Source organism: Tachysurus vachellii, chromosome 4 (assembly GCF_030014155.1).
Source record: "Tachysurus vachellii isolate PV-2020 chromosome 4, HZAU_Pvac_v1, whole genome shotgun sequence".
Taxonomy (NCBI): domain Eukaryota; kingdom Metazoa; phylum Chordata; class Actinopteri; order Siluriformes; family Bagridae; genus Tachysurus; species Tachysurus vachellii.
The window spans coordinates 14199620-14221645 of NC_083463.1; the positions used below are offsets into that span (position 1 = coordinate 14199620).

Sequence of the window (22026 nt, forward strand, 5' to 3'; positions counted from 1 at the left end):
AACCTCATGATTGTGAACAGGAGCAGACTACTACACCAGTTAAAACATTAATAAAGATGCTGTCTTCAGCAAGTTTTCATGTTGGTGTAGTCAGTATTTGTTAAAAGTGTTTTATGTTAAAAGCGTTATTTAATACAATGCTGCTGGTTCAGCTGGGGAGTAGCTTTAAAAGCCAATTCAGGCCCCCTTACCACCCCCAGTCCTGCACCAAATATCTAAAGCATGCACACACACACACACACACACACACACACACACACACACACACACAGATTGCGCTTTGCTCACCCACACACTCAAATCTAGGCCATACACTCCAGCACTGTGGACATGCAGGGACTAAATCAGGACATGGCTGCTCATACACAGTAAAAGGAAAACTTTTATGGAAACAAAATCACTCACTAAACTGATATTCTTATTAATCAGTCAAGATGACAAAGCTAATGTGTTCGTAAAAAGATTACCCATCCAGACATATTCATATGATCACGCTCACTGTTTATTATAGAATAAAGCAAATTCCATCAGGGTGTCAATCTTTAAATAATAGCTTTGAGTATTTTAACAATACTGTAAATTAATCAATGACAACCCTTTACGCTCTCAAAGAAGAGGTCGTGAGCACCTAGATAGAGAGAGAGAGAGAGAGAGAGAGAGAGAGAGAGAGAGAGAGACAGACAGAGGGAGGGAGAGAGAGAGTGACAGAGAGAGAGAGAGAGAGAGAGAGAGAGAGAGAGAGAGAGACAGACAGAGGGAGGGAGAGAGAGAGAGTGACAGAGAGAGAGAGAGAGAGAGAGAGAGAGAGAGAGAGAGTAACACACTGACCATAAATACTGGTGCATTATACACTGATACTTACTGCATTACTGAACGTGAGTGAGTCATCTCTGTTGTGAGCTCATAGATAGGATGACAATGGTTATTTAATCATCACACATGTTCAGGAACACAGGTGTGGTAGTACACATACAGTAGTGCATTTGTGCACATGGGCGTGAACACCTGAGTCCCACCAGTTGCCGCATATTTTCACGCACCTGTAGTTCAAAGCGGTCTAGTAGACACAAGAAACATTACGTCCAAAACCATATATACATAGTGTGCACACTATTGTTTGCATAATCTTTACTAACACAGTAGTGTAGTGTTTAGGACGCAGCCACAGAGCGAGCGCGAGCACCTGGGCGACGTCACTCCGCCCCACTTCGTCCTAGTGAGAGCTTCACTTCCTTCAGCGCCTCACAACGAGGAAACACACGGAGGGGGACAGAGGAGTCTTGTGAACCAGAGGTAAGTCGGACAAGACGTGTCATGGTCGCTTTTGAATTCTCAGAGATTTCTGATCATATTATGATGATGGGAATGAAGGCTGTAAGCTTCTATGTCTACAAGGAGTTTCTTTTCAGAGCTTATCTACATAATGATAAACACACCATTATGTATTGTGTGTGTGTGTGTGTGTGTGTGTGTGTGTGTTTATATAAAGCTTTTAACCGTTTAAGAGCCATGTCAGATATATTTATGGTGCAAACAAATAGAAAATCTTTTTGCTCAGGTCATTTTACTCTCTGTGTAAATAGTGAGCTGTCTCTCACTATATAGAGTGGAATTTGTCTAGAAACTCTTTGGTCCTTTCTGTTTTTGTGATCCTAGACGTTATACAGCTAAACTGCATGATTAACAGCTGCTGTAAATGTGGAAATTGCATCCAAATCACATCAAAACATCTATTTATTTATTTTTTTTACTTATTTTGTCAGACGTGGACCAGTGTGCATGAGAGTTTGTAAACATTTCAGACAAACAGAGGAGCGATGTTGGTTAATATTGGGAATAAGTGACTTTATGGTGGAAAGATAGATTAGAGCTTTACAGCTCTGAGCATGTAGCTTGCATCTGTCAGGAACAAACAGGCTGTAATGAACTGGTGAATGCCTTGATGCTGCACCTCAAACCTCTTTGCACCTCAAACACCACTCACTACAATCTGTATGTTTGATTTGCTGACAGGTTGCTGGGGGAGCAACATCCTGTTGCTGTGGTTATGTCTCATATCACCTCAGTATTGGGGAAACTGACTTCCTCTCCTTTTTCGTACATACACACACACACACACACACACACACACACACACACACACACACACACACACACACACACACACACACATGCATATTCTTACTTGCATACACACCCTTTTTTCTCACTTACACATCACTTCACAATGATTCTATCATTATGATCACAATGTTGCTTTGGAAATGTTTCATTTTTGTGCATATTTACCTGGGTATCGTTAGACATGTGACTTTGAATAGAAAAAAACAACTCAGCAGACGTCACATTTGGAAGACCTTTCAGTTGCATCATTCATCAGAGTGCTTTGTAGCCTTTCATGGCATTTGCAGATGTTCTCCAACACCTCAGTATTTCAGCAGATTGTGTGATTGTAATAAGGAGCATGTGTACTACACTAACACATACACATTATGAAATTTGCCACCAGGTCACTAATGTTGCAACTGAGAGCAGTTGGAATGACTTCTGGCAATATACACATGCATCCAATGCTTAATATTTTGCATTTGCACACACAATTGTTTTGTGCCACATCATTCCACCCTGTTGTTGATTATTGTCCTATAAGAGGACATGCTGCAATGCTTAATTTTTTACATATGATTTTTATCATCTTCATAGGTCTGCTCCTTTATGTTTTCTTTGCCTTTTGCTACTAGGCTAATGCCAGTTGATTTAAATGATCCCAAGTCCAACAATGAATGCAGTTTTATGTAAAAAAAAAAAAAATCCTTATTGCAATGTTGCACATTTCCTCACATTGATGTTATAATCAAGAATTGAATCATTGGCTGGAGTGCCAGCTGTTGTTTGGGATGCTGCTCAGGACACGAGTCATGCTTATCCTTATTGCATGTAGGATTTTGTTGTTGTGTTTGATCTGTGTGTAGGCAGGTGTGCTGTCTCTAAAGAGCTGAGAATATGCACCCAGTCTGTATTTAAGAGGGTGTTGAGTAAGAAGTGAACAAATACACAAACTAACTATTTGTGTATCTCCCATTTGGGATTATCACCTAAAAAACAAACTTCCCTGCATGCATATCACTCCTACACATCCTCTTGTGTCTGTATGTGTGTGTGTACGTGTGTGCTTGTGCGCATGTGTGAGCATGTGTGTACACTAACTTTTTTCTTTTTTACTTTCTTACACACTGACTCTCGGTTTAAGAATGCACTGGCAAGTTTAAGAGGAAAGAAGCATTGTAATGTTATCTCTTCCTTGAGATTTGGAGCTAAATGTGTTTGGACATGTTCTTGGGTAATCGTCTATAGGAATGTATACAGGAATGTGTAGCTTACTTATGTGAACATAGACTGGGTGTCCACTTTTAACATATGTGCTAACTCTAATCATGTGCAACATATGGATACATGAGCTTGGTTCTGTAATGTTACATAGTAGTCCCTTATGTACTCCACAGTTTCTTGAGCGTGTGTGTGAGGGTGTGTGTGTGAGAGTGTGTGAAAGTGTGTGTGTGTGTGTGTGTGTGTGTGTGTGAGTGTGTGTCTGTGAGAGTGTGTGTGAGTGTGTGTCTGTGAGAGTGTGTGTGTCTGTGAGAGTGTTTGTGAGAGTGTGTGTGTGAGAGTGTGTGTGTGTGAGTGTGTGTCAGTGTGTGTGTGTGAGAGAGAGAGAGTGAGTGTGTGTGAGAGAGAGTGTGTATGTGTTTGTGGGTGTGACTGTGTGTGAGTGTGTGTGTGACTGTGTGAGTGTGTGTGTGAGTGTGTGTGAGAATGTGTGTGAGTGTGTGTGTGTGTGGGTGAGTGTGTGTGAGAGTGTGTGTGTGAGAGTGAGTGTGTGTGAGAGTGTGTGTGTGTATGTGTGAGTGTGTGTGTGTGTGTGTGTCTGTTAGAGTGTTTGTGAGAGTGTGTGTGTGAGTGTGTGTGTCAGTGTGTGTGTGTGAGAGAGTGTGTGTGTGTGTGTGTGAGAGTGTGTGTGTGTGAGTGTGTGTCTGTGAGAGTGTGTGTCTGTGAGAGTGTGTGTGTGTGTGTCTGTGAGAGTGTTTGTGAGAGTGTGTGTGTGTGTGAGAGTGTGTGTGTGAGTGTGTGTCAGTGTGTGTGTGAGAGAGAGAGTGTGTGTGTGTGAGAGAGAGAGTGTGTGTGCGTGAGAGTGTGTGTGTGTGTGAGTGTGTGTGAGAGTGTGTGTGAGAATGTGTGTGAGAGTGTGTGTGTATGTGAGTGTGTGTGTGTGAGAGTGTGTGTGTGTGAGAGTGTGTGTGTGAGAGTGTGTGTGTGAGAGTGTGTGTGTAAGAGTGTGAGAGTGTGTGTGTGTGAGAGTGTGTGTGTGTGTGTGTGTGCGTGTGTGTGAGAGTGTGTGTGTAAGTGTGTGTGTGTGTGTGCGTGTGTGAGAGTGTGTGTGTAAGTGTGTGAGTGTGAGAGTGTGTGTGTGAGAGTGTGTGTGTGTGAGAGAGAGAGAGTGTGTGTGTGTGTGTGTGTATGTGTGTGAGAGTGTGTGTGTGTGTGTGTTTTAGAGCTGTGCACTTGTTAAGCATCAGTTTTGTTAAGAAACAGTTTACTTGTTTTACAGGTTGTTTGTGTCACCATGGCCCCCTTCCTGAGGATCACCTTTAATGCCTATGAATTTGCTGTTCTGTCTCCAGTGGCTGAGGCACCATTTTGTGCAGTCAAGCTAAAAGAATCGCTCAGCACAGGTAAATGAGTGGGTGTGTATGTGTGAGTTTTAATCATGGCTGGGTTTTCATCCTCTCATACATGCAGTCTTGATGCTGCTTTCTAGATCGAGGGAAGACTCTGATTCAGAGGAAGCCTACCTTGTTTCCTGCTTGGCGCGCCAGCTTTGATGCACATATCTATGAAGGACGTGTCCTCCAGGTTCTACTTATGCGCACTGCTGATGAGCCCTTAGCTGAAGTCACACTTGGTGTATCTGTTCTAGCAGAGCGGTGCAAGAAATCCAGTGGGCGCGCAGAGTTTTGGGTATGTAGGTGTGTGTGTTTGTGTTACACAATTTGTAAGGAGGTATATTTAAACCCATTCTGTCCGTCTTCAGGTCGACCTGCAACCTTCAGGAAGAGTGATGATGTCTGTTCAGTATTTTCTGGAAGATACAGACACAGGTGAGATTTTAAAAACGTATCGTCTTATTCTGGCTCTCTTTTATGCACTTATTTAGACACAAAATAAGTGGGTTTACATGCATGTGGATCTGCATGAAGCATACAATAAAAAAATAATAAAATAATAATTGTTTAGAAACAACCAGTTACATTTTATTTTGAATTATATCTTATCTACTTTAGCCTTTTTCTCGATACCTCTAGGTTACTCATTTGCTTAATCTCAGCATTTTGGACAGTGTGTACTGGGTGATGTGGGGGATCTGGTGTCTAAAACGTTTTGTTTCACATGAATAATTGTATTAGTCATGTCTGATCACCTCTCTCCAACAATAGTCCTCCTTGCTTGATCTAAATTCCATATAAAATCTGTGGGAATTTACAATCTGCAAATAGATTTAACTTTCATCACTTCTCGTGTCAACATCATAATTTCAACTGAACACTGAAATCAGGTTGCTTTATTTCTATATGATGATGGACTGGAGAGATGTCATTGTTGCTAGCTTGCGTGGTTTCTTTCCCTGTAGAAAGCCCATAAGGTTAACTATCATTCTGTATCAAGATGTCTGGGGATTGGGGTCTGACAGCTGCACTCCAGGAAGAAGGTGGTGCCACACTGACAGGAAATTATTAGCTTTGTTCAACATGACTGATGTCTGATTGTTTCTTATCACTAATTCAGATGCAAACAGGCCTTTTTTTATGCCATTTCTATTAACACAGTGTACAACTATTAGCTAGAAATGCGCTCTAACTTTAATCTTTAAATATTATTTCAGTGTTCTTTCTCCACATTGTGTGTTTACTTGGTGTTTTTCAATCTCCCTTTTCTCTACAATTCAGAGTCTTATCAGTCGGCTGCGACAGAGGAAGAAGCTCCGAATTTAAATCGGCGTCGTGGGGCCATTAAACAGGCCAAAATTCACTTCATCAAAAACCACGAGTTCATCGCCACCTTCTTTAGACAACCCACTTTTTGCTCTGTGTGCAGAGACTTCGTCTGGTGAGGCTGTGTGTGTGGGTGTTTGTGTGTAAGAGACACAGTGAATGTGTAAGCGATCACACTGTAATGGTCAAATAAGTGCATCTATGAAAATTATTATTTACACTGTCTTCCCATTAGGGGGAATATAGAATGGTACAGTATATAGTAGGGTATAATGATATAAAAATATATCTAATAACAAGTCTAATATAACGAAATATTTGTGAATTAACTGTCTTTTATTTGGCAGGGGATTGAACAAGCAAGGATACAAGTGTAGACGTAAGTACATGTATTACTTTCTGCACATTATTTCCTGTAATGATTTATAATGATATTTTTTTTTTACTCTCAGTTCTTTTGTTTTTACAGAATGCAATGCAGCTATTCATAAGAAGTGTATTGATAAAATCATTGGCAGGTGCACTGGCACAGCAACCAACAGTCGTGACACAGTGGTATGTTTGACATTCTTAGCATGTAGACTGATTCGGTATACCGGTTAGCTGACAATGTGTGTTTGGGTGTGGATTTAGTTTCAGAAGGAGCGCTTTAAAATTGACATGCCACACCGCTTTAAGTCCTACAATTACATGAGCCCCACTTTTTGTGACCACTGTGGGAGTCTGCTGTGGGGTCTTGTCAAGCAGGGACTAAAGTGTGAGGGTGAGCAAAACATCATGAAATTGTGCATGCATTTGCATGTGTGTGTTTGAATGGTTCTGATTGTCACAATTTTCCCAGACTGTACTATGAATGTACATCATAAGTGCCAAGCTAAAGTGGCCAACCTTTGTGGAATCAACCAGAAACTATTGGCTGAGGCTCTCACTCAAGTGGGCCAGGTGAGTGTGTGCGTGCACATGTGCGTGCGCGTGTGTGTGCCTGTGCGTGCGTGTGTGTGTTTGTGTGTTGAAAAAGATATTACAATAACATTTTCAACTTACATTATCAATGTCTGTCTACACAATGTTTAGTGTAGGTGCCATTTCTAAATGTTTTTGTACAATCTTGTCTATGTACTGAGAGAAGAAGTGGCAGTTGAACTTAAAACTAAGGCCAGGTGTTATATAACCCAGTGTTAATGTAGCTTTTAACTTGCCTCAGAATGTAACACAATTTAAAGACTACAGCATGACCATCTGCCTTAAAGTGAGACAGACATGAGTGAACAAGTTTACATAGTTTTATTCAAAGCATTAGGTATAAAAGTAGTTCATGCATTGCCAAGCACAAATTCATGCCTCTGAAACAGGAAAACAAACGATACAATGATAAGCATAACACAATAATAATAACACAATAATAAGCATAACACAATAATACATTGCCTTGCATACGTTTTTACTTATATTAGGTTTTTACAAACGGGTTATTTTCTATACAAGCAAACATCTTTATTTGTAAAATCTTTGTATACTAAATTCTTTTGCATACTATATTTATTTCCTCCCCACATGTCACTATCATGGGCTATCTAGACGTATAATCCCAATTATACACTATATATATATATATATATATATATATGTTTTGCAATGTTTATTTGCTACCCCACATTCACATGTGCTCTTGCCCCACAGAAATCCACAAAGAAGCCTGAATCCAACACACAGGATAGTGGGCTGTACCAGGACTTCACCAAAAGCCCAGGAACTGATGTTAATGGTCAGTCTATGTGAATAATAATTTATGAGAGAAACAGTGATTAACTTATGATGGAGATGATGATGATGATGATAATGATGCTGTGTAGATGGCCCTCTGTATGGTCATATCTGGGAAGGGTCAAGTCCTCAACCTTCATCTCGGATCACATACCAAACGTGCATCACAGCTGAGCACTTCACCTTTCATAAAGTCCTGGGCAAGGGGAGCTTTGGCAAGGTATTGCTTCCCTGTGTGTCTCTGACTCTTTTGATCTTTTCTCTCATCATTTACTTTCATCAGTTTATTATACATCTTGCCCATTATTCACTAATTATTCCATTGCTCCTCCAGGAAAGCGTTTGGCATTATGTCTTCTAGTATGTCTTCTCTATGTCCCGTGTCTCATTTAGGTGTTTTTGGCTGAGTTAAAGAGTGATGGCGAATGGTTTGCGGTAAAAGCCTTAAAGAAAGATGTGGTGTTGATGGATGATGATGTAGAATGCACCATGGTGGAAAAGCGGGTGCTGTCTCTGGCGTGGGATAATCCATTCCTCACACACCTCTACTCAACATTTCAGACCAAGGTAACACACATATATTTAGATACTTCCAAGTAATTCAGTACTGTACACACATTCCGCCACCTAGCTTTTGTTATCGCCATTCTGTATGAATAATATGGTTTACTAAACGGTCTGTATGTTAGGAACACTTATTCTTTGTGATGGAGTATTTGAACGGAGGAGACCTGATGTTTCATATACAGGAAAAAGGACGTTTTGACCTGTACAGAACCACGTGAGTGTGAATATTAAAACAGTATTCACACAAAATCTGCTTTTGGCTGTAATAGATATATTACAATCATTTCTTTCCTATGCTTTAGATTCTATGCAGCTGAAATTGTGTGTGGACTACAGTTCCTGCATGGAAAAGGCATCATCTACAGGTACATCTTAAGGCTAAATATCCAAAACACAGTATGTACATTTTTCATGAATTGTATTCAAGGTATTTAATGTTCATAATCAGGCACAAGAGGTTTATACTAAATGAAACTATGTGTAGGGACACGTGTAATTACTGAAAAAATAAAACTATTTAATTTATCAAAACTGTATTAAAATGATTACATTGAAATGTAATTTAATTTAATGTAATTTATGTAGTTCAACTTTGAGCATTTTGTTTCACTAGTAAAAACAAAGGGTATTTGGATTTTATACCACAGCATTTCTTTTCTCCTTTTTAGGGATCTGAAATTGGATAATGTAATGCTAGATGGAGAGGGTCATATAAAGATTGCTGATTTTGGCATGTGTAAGGAGAATGTCTTTGGAGACAATTTTGCCACGACATTCTGTGGAACCCCAGACTACATTGCCCCAGAGGTATGAACAAAGCATCAGGAGATCAATTTACTGTGGATTTCAGCGATACAGTGTCAGCTAAAGTGTGTGTGTATATGCGTGTGTGTATGTGTGTGTGTGCATGTGTGTGTGCGTGTGTGTGTGTATGTGTGTGTATATGTGTGTGTATGCGTGTGTGTATGTGTGTGTATGTGTATGTGTGAGTATGTGTGCGTGTGTGTATGTGTGTGTATGTGTGTGTGGGTGTGTGTGTATGTGTGTGTGTTTGTGTATGTGTGTGTGTGTGTATGTGTGTGTATGTGTGTGTATGTGTGTGTATGTGTGAGTATGTGTGTGTATGTGTGTGTGTGTGTGTGTGTGTGTGTGTGTGTGTGTGTGTGCCCAGATCTTATTAGGTCAGCAGTATACATTCTCTGTGGACTGGTGGTCATTTGGTGTCCTGGTGTACGAGATGCTGATTGGTCAGTCCCCATTCCATGGCAGTGATGAGGATGAACTATTTGAGTCAATTCGCATAGACACGCCTCATTACCCTCGCTGGATCACAGTGGAAACCAGAGATATGCTTGAGCGGGTATACACAAACACGAAATTGTGTAAAGAAGAAAGCACATATTATTAGATTACATCGCTGTACTGGAAAGCTTGCATATGTAAATTAAGTAATTAGATATTTTTATTTTAAAAAGCAAGATTGTTTCACTCTGTTTCCTTTCTAAATCTATAGTTGTTTGAGCGGGACCCATCTCATCGTTTGGGTATTGTGGGTAATATCCGAGCTCATCCATTCTTTAAGACTGTTAACTGGTCTGCTTTAGAGAAGAGAGAAATTGAACCCCCTTTTCGGCCACAAGTGGTATGATTTGTATTTTATCACAAATATTTACCCTAAAAAATAATTTTTGTTCTCCTCTTTATTGTGCATCTGATTTGCTGTTGTTTCCTATTTGCAGAAATCTCCCAATGACTGCAGTAACTTTGACCGAGAGTTTTTAAGTGAGAAGCCTCGCCTCTCTCACTGTGAGAAAGGTTTGATTGACTCAATGGACCAGAGCGCTTTTGATGGTTTCTCATTCATTAATCCCAGAATGGAGCTCCTCCTGCAGAAGTGACAAACGACACACACCTCCACCGCTTAGCATGGGAGGAAAATGTCTAATATTATCATAATGTTAAAATTTAGAGCCAGTATTTTTCTGTGTTACAAACAGGTCCACTAGCTCTTCTTTCTCTGATTAAAGATTTTCTGACAGAAAGATTTTAAACACTGAAGCATTACATCACATTCCTTCATTAAGATTGGTGGTGTAAGGGTAATAACTAGACTGAATAATGTAGGTAATCCATTTTTTAGAACTCTGTTACAAATTCTAAGCCTACATAGTATTCAAATAGTTTTTGTGTTATTAGTAACCCATTTATTACTAAATTAATCATGCGTAGATAAACAGAGACAAGGCTAGATGTTTCAAATGAATATAAAAGTAAATAGAAAGAAAGAGGAAAGGACACGAGAGAGCACTTTGATTATATTATATGTGAAGGTGTGCTTCTGAGGTTGTCTTGCAGTGTTGTATGACATTGTGCTGTAAATTTGTAAGGCTGTTCTCTACATCCATGTGCATATGGTGTATGTAATGTGCAAACAAATTCAGTCCTTTTGTCTGTGTACATTGTTAGGAACTAAAGTAATAAACCATGGATTTTAATATGTATATTAATCAAGCATGTTTGAGCAAATGTTTAATCTTTATATAAGCATGAGTGTGAGTCTTGTACTGTACACTGTAAATTAAGATGATGTACATATATCTGGTAGAGGTGCTCTTGGCTTGATGTATATGCATATTATTGCTTTTAAGTTATGTATATTATCTGCCATTAAACAGGAGTACACGATCAAATGTAAATTGCTCTGTATTCACTGTGATTTGATTGGTCAGGGCTAAGATTAGTGTGGTCCTGCAACTTTTACAGAAGACTGAGTGAGACAGGTTGCATGACCAGCTTTATTTATTTCAGCAGTTATTTACTTTTATTTCTCAGTACTAAATTTGAAAAGGAAACAAATTTACTCCATAAATGGAATTTGTACAGTTTGTTTATTCAATATCAGTTAACTGCTCTATCCTGGTTAGAGTCATGGAGAATCCGGTCTGCTGACAATGCTGGATTAAGCAGGAGAATTCACCCTGGTGCATAGATGCATTCGCAATAAACAACATTGATTTGGTTGACTAATCCATCTATGTGCATGTTCAGATAGGAGGAGAGGAACATGAGTAGAACGTCAAACTGCATGCAGACAGTAATCTGAAATGAGCAAAGAAATGAATTGGGGATCCTGGAGCTGTGAAGCAGCAATACTGCCTACCGTGCCACTATGACTTAAGGAAACCTTGTACATAAATAGAACACTCATACCTACACATATCTCACACATACAGTCAGATGCGCACTTTGAGAAGCTGTATATAAGAAAAGCAAATTACTACATTATTTGCTATTTTATTGTCAAATCCTATAAGCAATAACTGTTCATTTTGTTTACTGTCCCTCACAGGTTGTACATTTTTACTGATAACTATCTCATACTGAAATAGCTGTGGGATTTGATACAGAGAAGTCATGGACTAATATGAAACGTGTGTTAAAGTTATGTGTTGTGTATAATTGTAATGTTTAATGATAAAAATAGTTTAATTTACCTGAGCTTTTATATTCATATTAAAGGAGGCCTACACTTTTACATATCATTGGCCTTCTACCTTACAGTTATCAGTTACAAATCGACAGAAAAAGAAATACTTTGTTCTTATAACTACAAACACATGCATGGATAATACAACCATATCATATAAATATTTAATCTTTTACACTGTAGAGTAATTCATAGCCTGGCTGTGCTTCAGCTAACAGGGTGTTTAACTGCGCCCTCTTGTGGACGATAATGTGGAAAGGAAATAGAATATAAAAATATAAAAAACAAATAAAATAAACTTTACGAAATTAACATTTGTAAAGTTTAGTACAAACTTTTTTGCCCCGTGCACCTCTATTTAACATATTTTCTAGAGAGTCAGTTTGAAAGGGAAAGACTGAAGTCGTTAATCCTTATCACTGTCATTTATTGCTAAATAAATATTTTCAGTTATTGTATATATTTGTAAATGTAAAGGTGTGTTTATACACTATACTTGTAGTGTAAACACTTTCATTTCTGAACGTCTTTATTCTGTGATATAATTCAGCATTAAATTCAGTATCACAATATATCATAATATAATCTTTTTTCTTTTTTGTTTTCATTTATATTTTGTTTAAATAAAAATATATGTATTTAACATTTGGAAATTGTGTAAAATACTAGTGTATTATGCTGTATACTTAACATAATGTATATGATTAATGAGGTTAATTATGATGTTTACATTGTAGACGTGAAAATATTGCTTAATTCTATAAATAGTTGTAGGTGAGGTAAATGGTGTTTGCATAGAATTAATTTATCCAGTCTTTCCATGCATATTTTTTTTTATGAAATATTTTTTTGGGAAATTAATTATTAAACGTAATTAATTTAACAACTTTAAACAAAAAAATGAAATAAATTATTATACGTAAAGCTGCTCGTGCGTCAGATATTACTTCCGTAAATATCGAATTCAGTCACGCTATTCGCTGCGCAGCTTCTCCGATCTACAAGCGATGCAACCCGACGTGACGCTGCACAACATGGTTTGTAGATCAGAGAGCTTCACAGCTGTGTGAAGTTGCACACTAGCGCGCTGGAAAAGCAGGTGGATTCTGTGTTGTAGGCGTGCGCGCGCGCGTCTATATACTTCTGAAGTAAACTACACCGCAGTTTGAATCCGTGTGCACTGCGTATTGTGTAAACCGAAGAAGTGTAAAGCGGTGTGAGAGTGAATAGAGTCGGGTGTTTGTGTGCGCGTGCGTGCGTGCGTGCGTTTGTATACGAGAAAGAAAGACAGCGCGAGCTGCTGAATCAGCATACGCTCGTGTCCCAGGCTGACTGCGGTGTTCTGTAGCGATGCTGCTAACGGTGTTCTGCGCTCCGAGGGACCGAGGAGAGACCACCTTCGCCCTCGAGGTCTCTCCAGAACTCGAACTCAGGGATTTTTTGGCTCTTTGTGAACTCGAATCAGGAATACCAGCTGGAGAGATTCAGGTAAACCGTATAAACAATAACCGAAGTGAGTAAAATGTAGCGCTTTAGCAGCGCTGCTAGCTTTTGGCTCGGTAGTTTGTACAGTAGCCGTTAGCACACAGCAGCAGCACCACCCGGCGTTTCAGGCTGTTAATAGTGATAAAGTCGCCAACTCGGGGTTTAAAGCCACACTAACGATTACAGATTAAAAACGAAGAAAAATTTGATGTGAAATTGATCTCGCTCTAGTTATCTGGGTGTGACGTTTCACATGAATGCTAGTTAGCTTTGGTGCTCAACGAGTTGAGCAATAACAGGGCGCGTTGTTTACAAAACAAAAGTAGACAACCGCTTTCTCTGTGACCGTAAATCTCAGTCTGAGACACGGGCAAAGTGCTGTTAATACTGAGAGTGAGAGAGAGAGAAACTCTACGGTTTGCTGCTTGAGTACGTGTTCAGACTGTAGGCGGTTTGCTGTTTACTTTCGGTTTGCTTTGGCTTGTGACTAAACCAACTCGGATTCTGTTCCTGTGTCCTGTTTGTGTAAATATCTCACTGTAAAGTGGTTGTTTTCTTTCCTGCAGATCTCCTATGCAGAGCAGCCTCTGGGAGACCTCACCCGAGCCCTGGGGAGTTACGGCCTGAAAGATGGAGATGTGGTGGTGTTGAGACAAGCAGAGAGAAGGCCATCCTTCCCAGGTACAACCACCTCCTGTATGGAGTTCATTGTTAAAACATAATGTTTTATTGATTGAGGAATTTAAAAGAAACCTCGTCCATGACCGACTTGCATATTGATCTTAAGTAGCATCCAGGATTTAATTTGTAACACAATTGAGTTGATTCAGTAGTAATTATCGTTCACTGTTTCTTCACCTAAAGAGAGTAGTACAACAGAGCTTTAATAATTAGAGCTTTAACTTTGATAATCCAGCTCTCTCTCTGGCTCTCTCGCTCGCTCTCTCTTTCTCAGGACCTTCTGAGTCCTCAGTACAATCTGCTCAAACAGATCAGGTTTCAAAGCTTTGGTTTTATAACGTTAAATGCTATCCACACCATCTTTAGATTGTTCGCTAGGAAAGCCTCGGCTGTGCTGCACCTCAGCTCAGCTTGGTCTTATAGCTGCATTGCATTCAGGAAATATAAGTCTTTGAATCTTGTGTTGGATTTATCACTGGAAATGTGGTGAGAAACAAATGAAGCTCTTGCTGTTTTGTTTTTAAGAAGCTAATACAGAGACATGACCATTGCCCCCTTCTGTTTGAGATGTTTCTCTTCTATTAAACACTAGGATAGAGTTTCATGACAGGACTTTTATTAGACTGCTACTATTAGTTAGCTTGAAGAAAGAAAAAAGCAAAGAATAATAGATTAAATCTTAATCATGTGAATGTCTTAATTAGTGACTACTGAAATTAGTATTCAGTATAGTATTAGTATATAAAATGTGAACTACTGCTGATGGCTGAAACTGTCCTTTCTTCTGCCACAAAGAGTGGTTAGTATGAAAGTAATTATGCTAGAATCAGAATTATATCAGGAGCTTCCACTTTTAAGTACAGATTGAAGAGAAAATGTGCAATTTTCATGGTAGTAATTTGTAATGACTATAATCCTGATGAATACAACATTAGACGTACCTTTTGGAATATTTTTTCCCCAGGGCTGCCCCGCATTGATTTTAGCGCCATCTCAGTTCCTGGCACTTCTTCGAACCATCGTTCCACCGCACAGGTTCAAAATCCTAGTTCTGTCCAGACACCACAAGCTGCCTCGCCTGCCTCTTCTCCTCAGGGACTGGACAATCCTGCCCTGTTACGTGATATGTTGCTTGCCAATCCACATGAACTATCACTGCTGAAGGAACGTAACCCGCCCCTGGCTGAGGCCCTGTTGAGCGGTGACCTCGGTAAGTACAGATGATTACAGAGAGTAGATGACAGCCCTTTATACGTTGTGGTCAGTGAAATTTGCCTTCTTCCTGAGTGACATTTTTACCTTTGTCTCTCTTAGAACGCTTTATGAAGGTGCTGCAGGAGCAGCAGCAGGATCGAGCCAAAAGAGAGCAGGAGAGAATCAGACTTCTCACTGCTGATCCCTTTGACCTGGAGGCACAGGCGAAGATCGAGGAGGACATCAGGTACAACCTGGGGTTTTGGTGTATATGTTGTGATCTAGTCCATTAGCTAATAATGCATTGTAAACCTTTCCAGTGTAATAACATAAACATCCACCACATTTAAATGCATGGCAGTACGTCTTTGAAATGTTTTGAACATATGTACAGATACTTCAGTGGCATATTATGTGACTTATGTACGTGGGTTAAAAATATTTTTAAAATGGTACAGGGAATACTTTACAAATTACCAAGCAGTGCTTAATGCACAATAATTAACCTAAATGTAGTTTAGTTCAAGGTCATCCTGGGTCTTGATTAGAACTGATTGAAGACTGAAGATTATGGATCAATACAAATTTCATAAATGTCACAATTGTGTGTATGTGAACATGGTCAATCAGGTAAATTTTGATCCTAATTAATTTCAGGCAACATAATATTGAAGAAAACATGACCATTGCTATGGAAGAGGCACCTGAAAGTTTTGGCCAGGTGGTTATGCTCTACATCAACTGCAAGGTTAATGGACACCCTGTGAAAGCCTTTGTCGACTCAGGTAAATTAATGATCTTTTAGACTCAGGTAAATTAATGATCTAAATTAATGATCATAATCGACTCTAAATAAATAACTACTTGCTACAGTAAATGTTTGTAATATATTATTGTGCTTTGTAGTGTAATTTTTTTTTTTATCATAACTGAACACATACTCTTTCGCACCTCAGGAGCCCAAATGACCATCATGAGTCAAGCCTGCGCAGAACGTTGCAACATCATGCGTCTAGTAGACCGGCGCTGGGCAGGGATCGCTAAAGGCGTGGGCACACAGAAGATCATTGGCAGAGTTCATTTGGGTATGGTTTAGATTCAAGAGATGTGTAAAGCGGTTATAGGATTTTCTGAAGTAGGTCAAGATTCTTCATGTTGCTGTAAAGATAATGATAATACCAGAATGATCATGCCTTCATTTTCCTGTCACAAATGTAATTGCATGTCTAAGAGTAAGATGTGCAGGTAAACAATGCCAATAACATGCTTATGGCATAAAATGTACAGAAAAGATATGTGATCAGAACATTTTATAGCTAAATATATACTGCATTTCCTCAAACCATTTTACTAAATGTCTCAGCTAAAAAGTAATATGAACATTGAAGCGTTATCTTGTTTTTTTTTAAATGTTTGCTCTAAAAGTAAACAAGATAGGACTTGAGGATGTACTACAGTTAAGTAAGCAGAATTAATTTCGCTGGACTGTTTTGTACACTTCATTCTGTGTTTCTGTCCTGTTTTGTATATTTTCCTGCTTGTCCATTATCTTGTGTTTGTGTGCTCCAGCTCAGGTACAGATTGAAGGGGACTTCCTGCCTTGTTCCTTCTCCATTTTGGAAGATCAGCCTATGGACATGTTGCTAGGCCTTGACATGCTAAAAAGACACCAGGTTTTCTTTCACACTCAGAACCAAAATACTACTTACATTGCACTCAATCCAGTAATCAGAGTTTATGTATATCCAGCACTGACTTTAAGTCCTTTAAAATGATCACATCTCTTAATTTATTGTTTCCGTTGACATGATTACTATTATATTGGAGCCATTTCTGACTCCTAAAAGGGTGACTTTCCCAATGATGTTCTAGAACAAAACAAAACTAAAAGCATTGCAGACATGCTTAATGTTTTTAGTATCAGTTTAGAGAAGTCAGGGTAAAAGTAAACACTCAGTGAAGCTTACGTTTGGCATTCAGGAATATTCATTATTATTTCATCCTATTTCCATTGTAACTGTTAGTGTTGCGTCATATTTTTTCTGTTTTAATGCCTTTTTTCAGTGCTCTATTGACCTTAAGAAGAATGTTCTGCTGATTGGAACAACGGGGACAGAGACTAGCTTTCTTCCTGAGGGCGAGCTCCCTGACTGTGCAAGACTGGCATACGGGCCAGAAGCACGAGAGGATACCCGACCAGAGGAGATTGCAGACCAAGAGCTTGCAGAGGCATTACAAAAATCCATACAGGACAGCGGTGAGCTGCATGCATAGAGATACCAAATATAATCCTGCATACTGAAGTAAACTGGTTAATGGGTCTCACATGGATACAGAATACAGGGCGTTGCAGTATATCTGTAAGAAAAGAGTGCATAGGATTAAAAATAGGAATATTGTTAATTGTTGTATAAGAGCTTTTAATGTTTGTTTAAAGTATGGGTGCATTATATAGTGCAACCCAGAATTAATGGCACCCATCATTAAAACAAGCACGAATTATATAATCTATATTTATATAAATTAGGACTGTTTTCAACACAAAAGATACATATGGTAATTGGCTGGATGGTTACTGTTGTCCAGTTAAGGTTGTACCAACAATAAATAGTATTCCAGTTTATTTATAAGGGTTTTCTAGGGCTTGGTTTAGAACAGCTTGTTTATGGTGATTTAAGAAGCATGTTCTGAATCGGTTGCTGTGCAGCACTAGTAATGTTTCCATTTCACCAAGTAATGTACAGTGTCATCTCATCACCACCCCAAAACTCCTGACAGAATCTCAAAGAAATTGTGATATTCACAAAATGAAGAATTTTTTACTTTTGATATGCTTCCTTAATCTTATATTGGCACCATAACATGAAATTATAATATTCTGTTGCATGTCCATGTAATCTTTGTCTTAACTAAAAACATTGTAGATGATTCTGAGATAAAATTGTGACTCAAAATTATAACACTTGTGCCATAAAAAGAGGTGTAATGCAAGACACTTGGGGTCACACTGTACAAACACATTATGACATTTTATTCAACACCATTTTCTATCATAATCTCGCTTTTAACTCATTTCTGTCTTTGGATGTGTGTGATTCCTAATTTTCTGCCTCCTGTTGCATGCCGTGTGTGGTGTGTGCTTTAACCATGTGCAGGACAACACTGATGCATTGGACAGACAGCTGAACAGGGCCCTGCTTTCCCAGGTACAGCCACACATGGCCAAAGGATCCGTTATTTATATTTTACGTACAAATTCTCTTAAACACTTTGATTACTGAGGGAGAGATTTGACACAGTACTCACTAGAAAAAGTCTCATTTTTAATAAATATATAAATTCATAAAATTTTCGGATTTTATAGTCTAACAAGTGTAATTTATACAATTTCTTACTGACAAAACAGTTTGAAAAGGTCAACAATATTATGAACATTGTTCTATAAAAAGTTCTAATATTTTTTTGTATGCAGAATTCAGATACTTATTTTTGACTGTTTCTTTCTGTGTGACAAACATACAGCTTATTTGCACTGACTTAAATTTGATACACAATGTTCTGAACACTGCAGACAATTGCAGTAGCAAGTTAACTTTAGTTTGATAGTTTATGTAATTGGAAATTAACATTAGTAAATTAGAGTAATGAACTGGCAATTTGAACTGAATATTTTCAAAACAATTTTCTACATATAGCATTTGCAAGAATCCTTGATTGCCATGTGTAATTGAATCCAATTTAACAAACGCCTCTTTACAATTCCATGCATGGTTTGCTACTGTATGTATTTTGACTCTGTTGCATGTTTTTACAGTGTTGTAATTACATTTATTTAACACACATAGACAAAACCACTGTCTTGCTGCCTTTGCTAGAACCTGCAGATGGAGAAACTACCTCACCACGGTCCCCACCACTCCCGCTTCATAGATCTGTTCATACACCATCCACCTCCACAGCTACCACAAGTCCTAGTGGAAGCTTTACACTTGACCGCTCCAAGTCTGCTCCAGCCTCCATTAGCCAGAGCCTGCCATCCGTGGGTTCATTCAGTCCATCTCAATCCCAGGGAGAAACAAAGTCACATCCAGATGACACCCAGGGCATGACTGAACAGCACCTAACCTCTGTCTCATCCGTGCCCTTAAAAGCGGAGGAATCTTCTCAGGATCCTCCCTATGGGCAGGTTGATGGTTTCCAACCTCGGTCAATGGCATCAAGCATTCTCCCTGCTCAGGAACCATTTTCTAATACTGTGTCAAATGACAATAAAGGGACTCAATTTGTACTTTGTAGAAAGGCTGTGTCAGATTTAGATGCAGGAAAAAGCATTAACTTAGAAGAAGCAGAAGAACCTGATTCCCAGACTGGCTCCCAGAATGATGTTTGTCTTCAGGAAGTTGATATGGCAGATACTGTTGATCCAAAAATAATCAGTGTTGACATTAATGATCACTTCCTGGAAAAAGAGCAAGGCAGCATAATAAAAGATGTAAGTGGTCAACTAGATCGGTTTTCAGAGCTGACAACTCACCACAACCTTCCAGGTCCATCTAGTTCATCCAAAGTTCCTTTTGTCCACTTAAAATCTGAGAAGAAGTCAGGAACTAGCCTTGTTTCAAAGAGTGAAATGACATTAGAAAGGGACCAGTCAGAGAGTGACATTATCCCTTCTCTGGCTCAAGCCCTGAAGGAACTTCACAAGCTTCTGATGTCTAACAGTAATGCTCAAGCCGGTGCCTGGAGCCCTCTATCTGCCACTTGTACCACCACATCAAAACCAGACACTGATGAGATGGACCATAATACAACAGAAAAAGATTATACAGGTGTTAACCCAAATGTTATTTCATCATCTTACACTGCCACAACCAACAAAACAACATTTGCCAAATCTGAATACACTGCTTTAGAAAGGGATGATACCTTTGAAGGACTGACTGTAAGTTCTCAAGGACAAGAAACCACTCATACTAATGGGTTTACAAATATCAGCACTGAGGAAAATATGACACAGTTCCCTGAAGGAAATCAGGTGGATGAAAATAGGGAAGGCTTTATGTTGGAGCCAGATGAAGCGCCTCCAGCTGATTCATCTCAACCACAGCCCTTGTCTGTAGCAGTTGGTTCTTCAGCAGACAGTTTGAACCTTGTGCCTGTAGAATCCTCTCATCCATCAATACAAAGTCCTGCGTTGACCCTTTATCCTATTCCAGATGACATCCAGCCTTCCACACTAATGGTATCTGGACAGTATCCTGCAGAACACATCCAGAGGATACAAGCAGCGGGATTCTCATCTCATGAGGCAGCTCAAGCACTCGAACAGGCTGAAGGCAGTGTGGAACTTGCCCTACTGGTGCTGCTGGCCAGGAAGATATCTGTGCCCACCTAGACCCATTACAGGCATATTTGCCTCATAACGTGGATTTCAGGCTTTGTGTTGGTGCCCCTTTTTCCTTTATTTTTGCTTAGTTTGTTTGTCATATTAAATCAGTTTATATGTTTCTGTCTTGGCCATTTACAAAAATAACAGTGGTGCCTGAAAACAACCTCCCCCTGACCACCACCTTTTTTTTTTTCATGGTTTTTAAGTTTTGATGGGTTACTTCTTTTAACTGCTGTCTGGTTTAAGTGAGTTTGCATAGTGTCATTGATGATTGTGTACATGTAACTGGTCCTTATGACGTGCAAAGACCTGAAAATCATTTTATTTAGGATGACCATGATTCTGATTAGAGTGGCTGTGAAGCCTAACAGTGAATGGTATTTTAAATTGAGTAGTATGATGTCTCTACTTACACCATTATACTCTAACTACTGTGGATAACCATATCTTGCTCTTTAAATACATTTTGGAAATAAAATTGTTTGGTTCTTGAATATGCAAAAGCATTTAGTAAAACAAACTGGCTCATCTGTTTGCATGTACCTGGTAAAGGTAACCTAAGTAGAATAATTCTTTTATATAAAGGTCACTGTATTATGGAAAATGCAGACAGTCCCTAGAGGCAGATAAATCCTAAATGTAGGTAAAAAAAAAATTGTGAATACTCATGGGTATAACAATTTAGAACATAAATAGACTTAATCCATGTCTGGGAAGCCAAAGCAAAAACAGAATCATACAGCTGCTAGTTCTTCTTCTTTGATGAATTTGCAATACTTACCAAATACTATGTTTTTTCTTTTTCTTTGATTGTCTGCTCAGTTAATATTTGCCAATCCTGTATACGTTTTGCCCATTGTGTAAACTATTATATACTCCCTGTTGTTTGTGTTGAAATTCATTCACCAGTATTTTCTTTACCAGTCAGAGGGGGGTTGGGGGGGGAGAGGTAATATCAGGAGGTCAGGAAAATTAGGAGAGTCATATTTCATCATCATTTGTCTATCTTTTCTTTTCAGGGATTTTGCAATAGTCTTTTGATGCTAATTTGTTTGATATGAATATGAAGATCATGTTAGCATAGTTTGGAGTGAAACTCAAATAATTAGAAAAGAACAATGAAATGGTAGGGACTGGAGGCCTGTTTGGGTGTCAGTATTGCTTGAACATCGGCTCATATAATTAGATGCCATGACTCATGATAACATTTGGTTGAAGCCCAGGTTGCTCTGTCAAGCTGTCTTGATTCACCTGTATAATGTTTGTCATTTTTTAAGGTAGTCTCTGACTCAGCTGTGTTCAAAAATTTGGATGATTTAGTTTCAACTTGTATACAATAAAAAAAAAACAAATAAAGGAAAAGATGTTTCTTTATACCTTCAAAGTGCAAGTGTGTTTCATTTTGTAATAGT

The 22026-nt window shown here is 38.8% G+C and overlaps 2 protein-coding genes across 3 annotated transcripts; both read left to right on the plus strand.

Annotated features, from left to right (window-relative positions):
• Window positions 1-1167: 1167 nt before the first annotated feature.
• prkcda (protein kinase C, delta a) lies at window positions 1168-11074 on the plus strand. The gene is made up of 18 exons (XM_060867874.1): window positions 1168-1293; window positions 4607-4730; window positions 4817-5016; window positions 5090-5156; window positions 6003-6162; window positions 6395-6426; window positions 6517-6602; window positions 6681-6810; window positions 6889-6989; window positions 7728-7812; window positions 7901-8031; window positions 8205-8378; window positions 8501-8592; window positions 8681-8743; window positions 9047-9185; window positions 9550-9738; window positions 9892-10020; window positions 10118-11074. The coding sequence occupies exons 2-18, from the start codon at window positions 4622-4624 to the stop codon at window positions 10274-10276; spliced, it is 2046 nt and encodes a 681-aa protein (XP_060723857.1). The 5' UTR covers window positions 1168-1293; window positions 4607-4621; the 3' UTR covers window positions 10277-11074.
• Window positions 11075-12987: 1913 nt separating this feature from the next.
• Window positions 12988-21990, plus strand: ddi2 (DNA-damage inducible protein 2). Of its 2 annotated transcripts, none has more exons than XM_060867880.1 (10): window positions 12988-13353; window positions 13917-14031; window positions 14996-15241; window positions 15346-15472; window positions 15883-16005; window positions 16177-16310; window positions 16795-16898; window positions 17290-17482; window positions 18381-18431; window positions 19071-21990. In XM_060867880.1, exons 1-9 carry the CDS (start codon window positions 13216-13218, stop codon window positions 18389-18391), a joined length of 1191 nt encoding a protein of 396 aa, XP_060723863.1. In that variant the 5' UTR covers window positions 12988-13215; the 3' UTR covers window positions 18392-18431; window positions 19071-21990. The 2 variants fall into 2 exon arrangements, with proteins under 2 accessions (XP_060723863.1, XP_060723862.1); XM_060867879.1 differs by having other exon boundaries at window positions 12990-13353; window positions 19101-21990.
• Window positions 21991-22026: the final 36 nt, after the last annotated feature.

Bases quoted from the DNA above. Each gene is read 5' to 3' on its own strand.
- prkcda (XM_060867874.1), top strand. From the start codon at position 4,622: ATGGCCCCCTTCCTGAGGATCACCTTTAATGCCTATGAATTTGCTGTT. The intron at 6,163-6,394 runs GTGAGGCTGTGT...TTTATTTGGCAG, and splicing joins GTGTGCAGAGACTTCGTCTG to GGGATTGAACAAGCAAGGAT. The intron at 8,379-8,500 runs GTAACACACATA...TCTGTATGTTAG, and splicing joins ACTCAACATTTCAGACCAAG to GAACACTTATTCTTTGTGAT.
- ddi2 (XM_060867880.1), top strand. From the start codon at position 13,216: ATGCTGCTAACGGTGTTCTGCGCTCCGAGGGACCGAGGAGAGACCACC. The intron at 16,006-16,176 runs CTCAGGTAAATT...ACTCTTTCGCAC, and splicing joins CCTGTGAAAGCCTTTGTCGA to CTCAGGAGCCCAAATGACCA. The intron at 16,899-17,289 runs GTTTTCTTTCAC...GCCTTTTTTCAG, and splicing joins ACATGCTAAAAAGACACCAG to TGCTCTATTGACCTTAAGAA.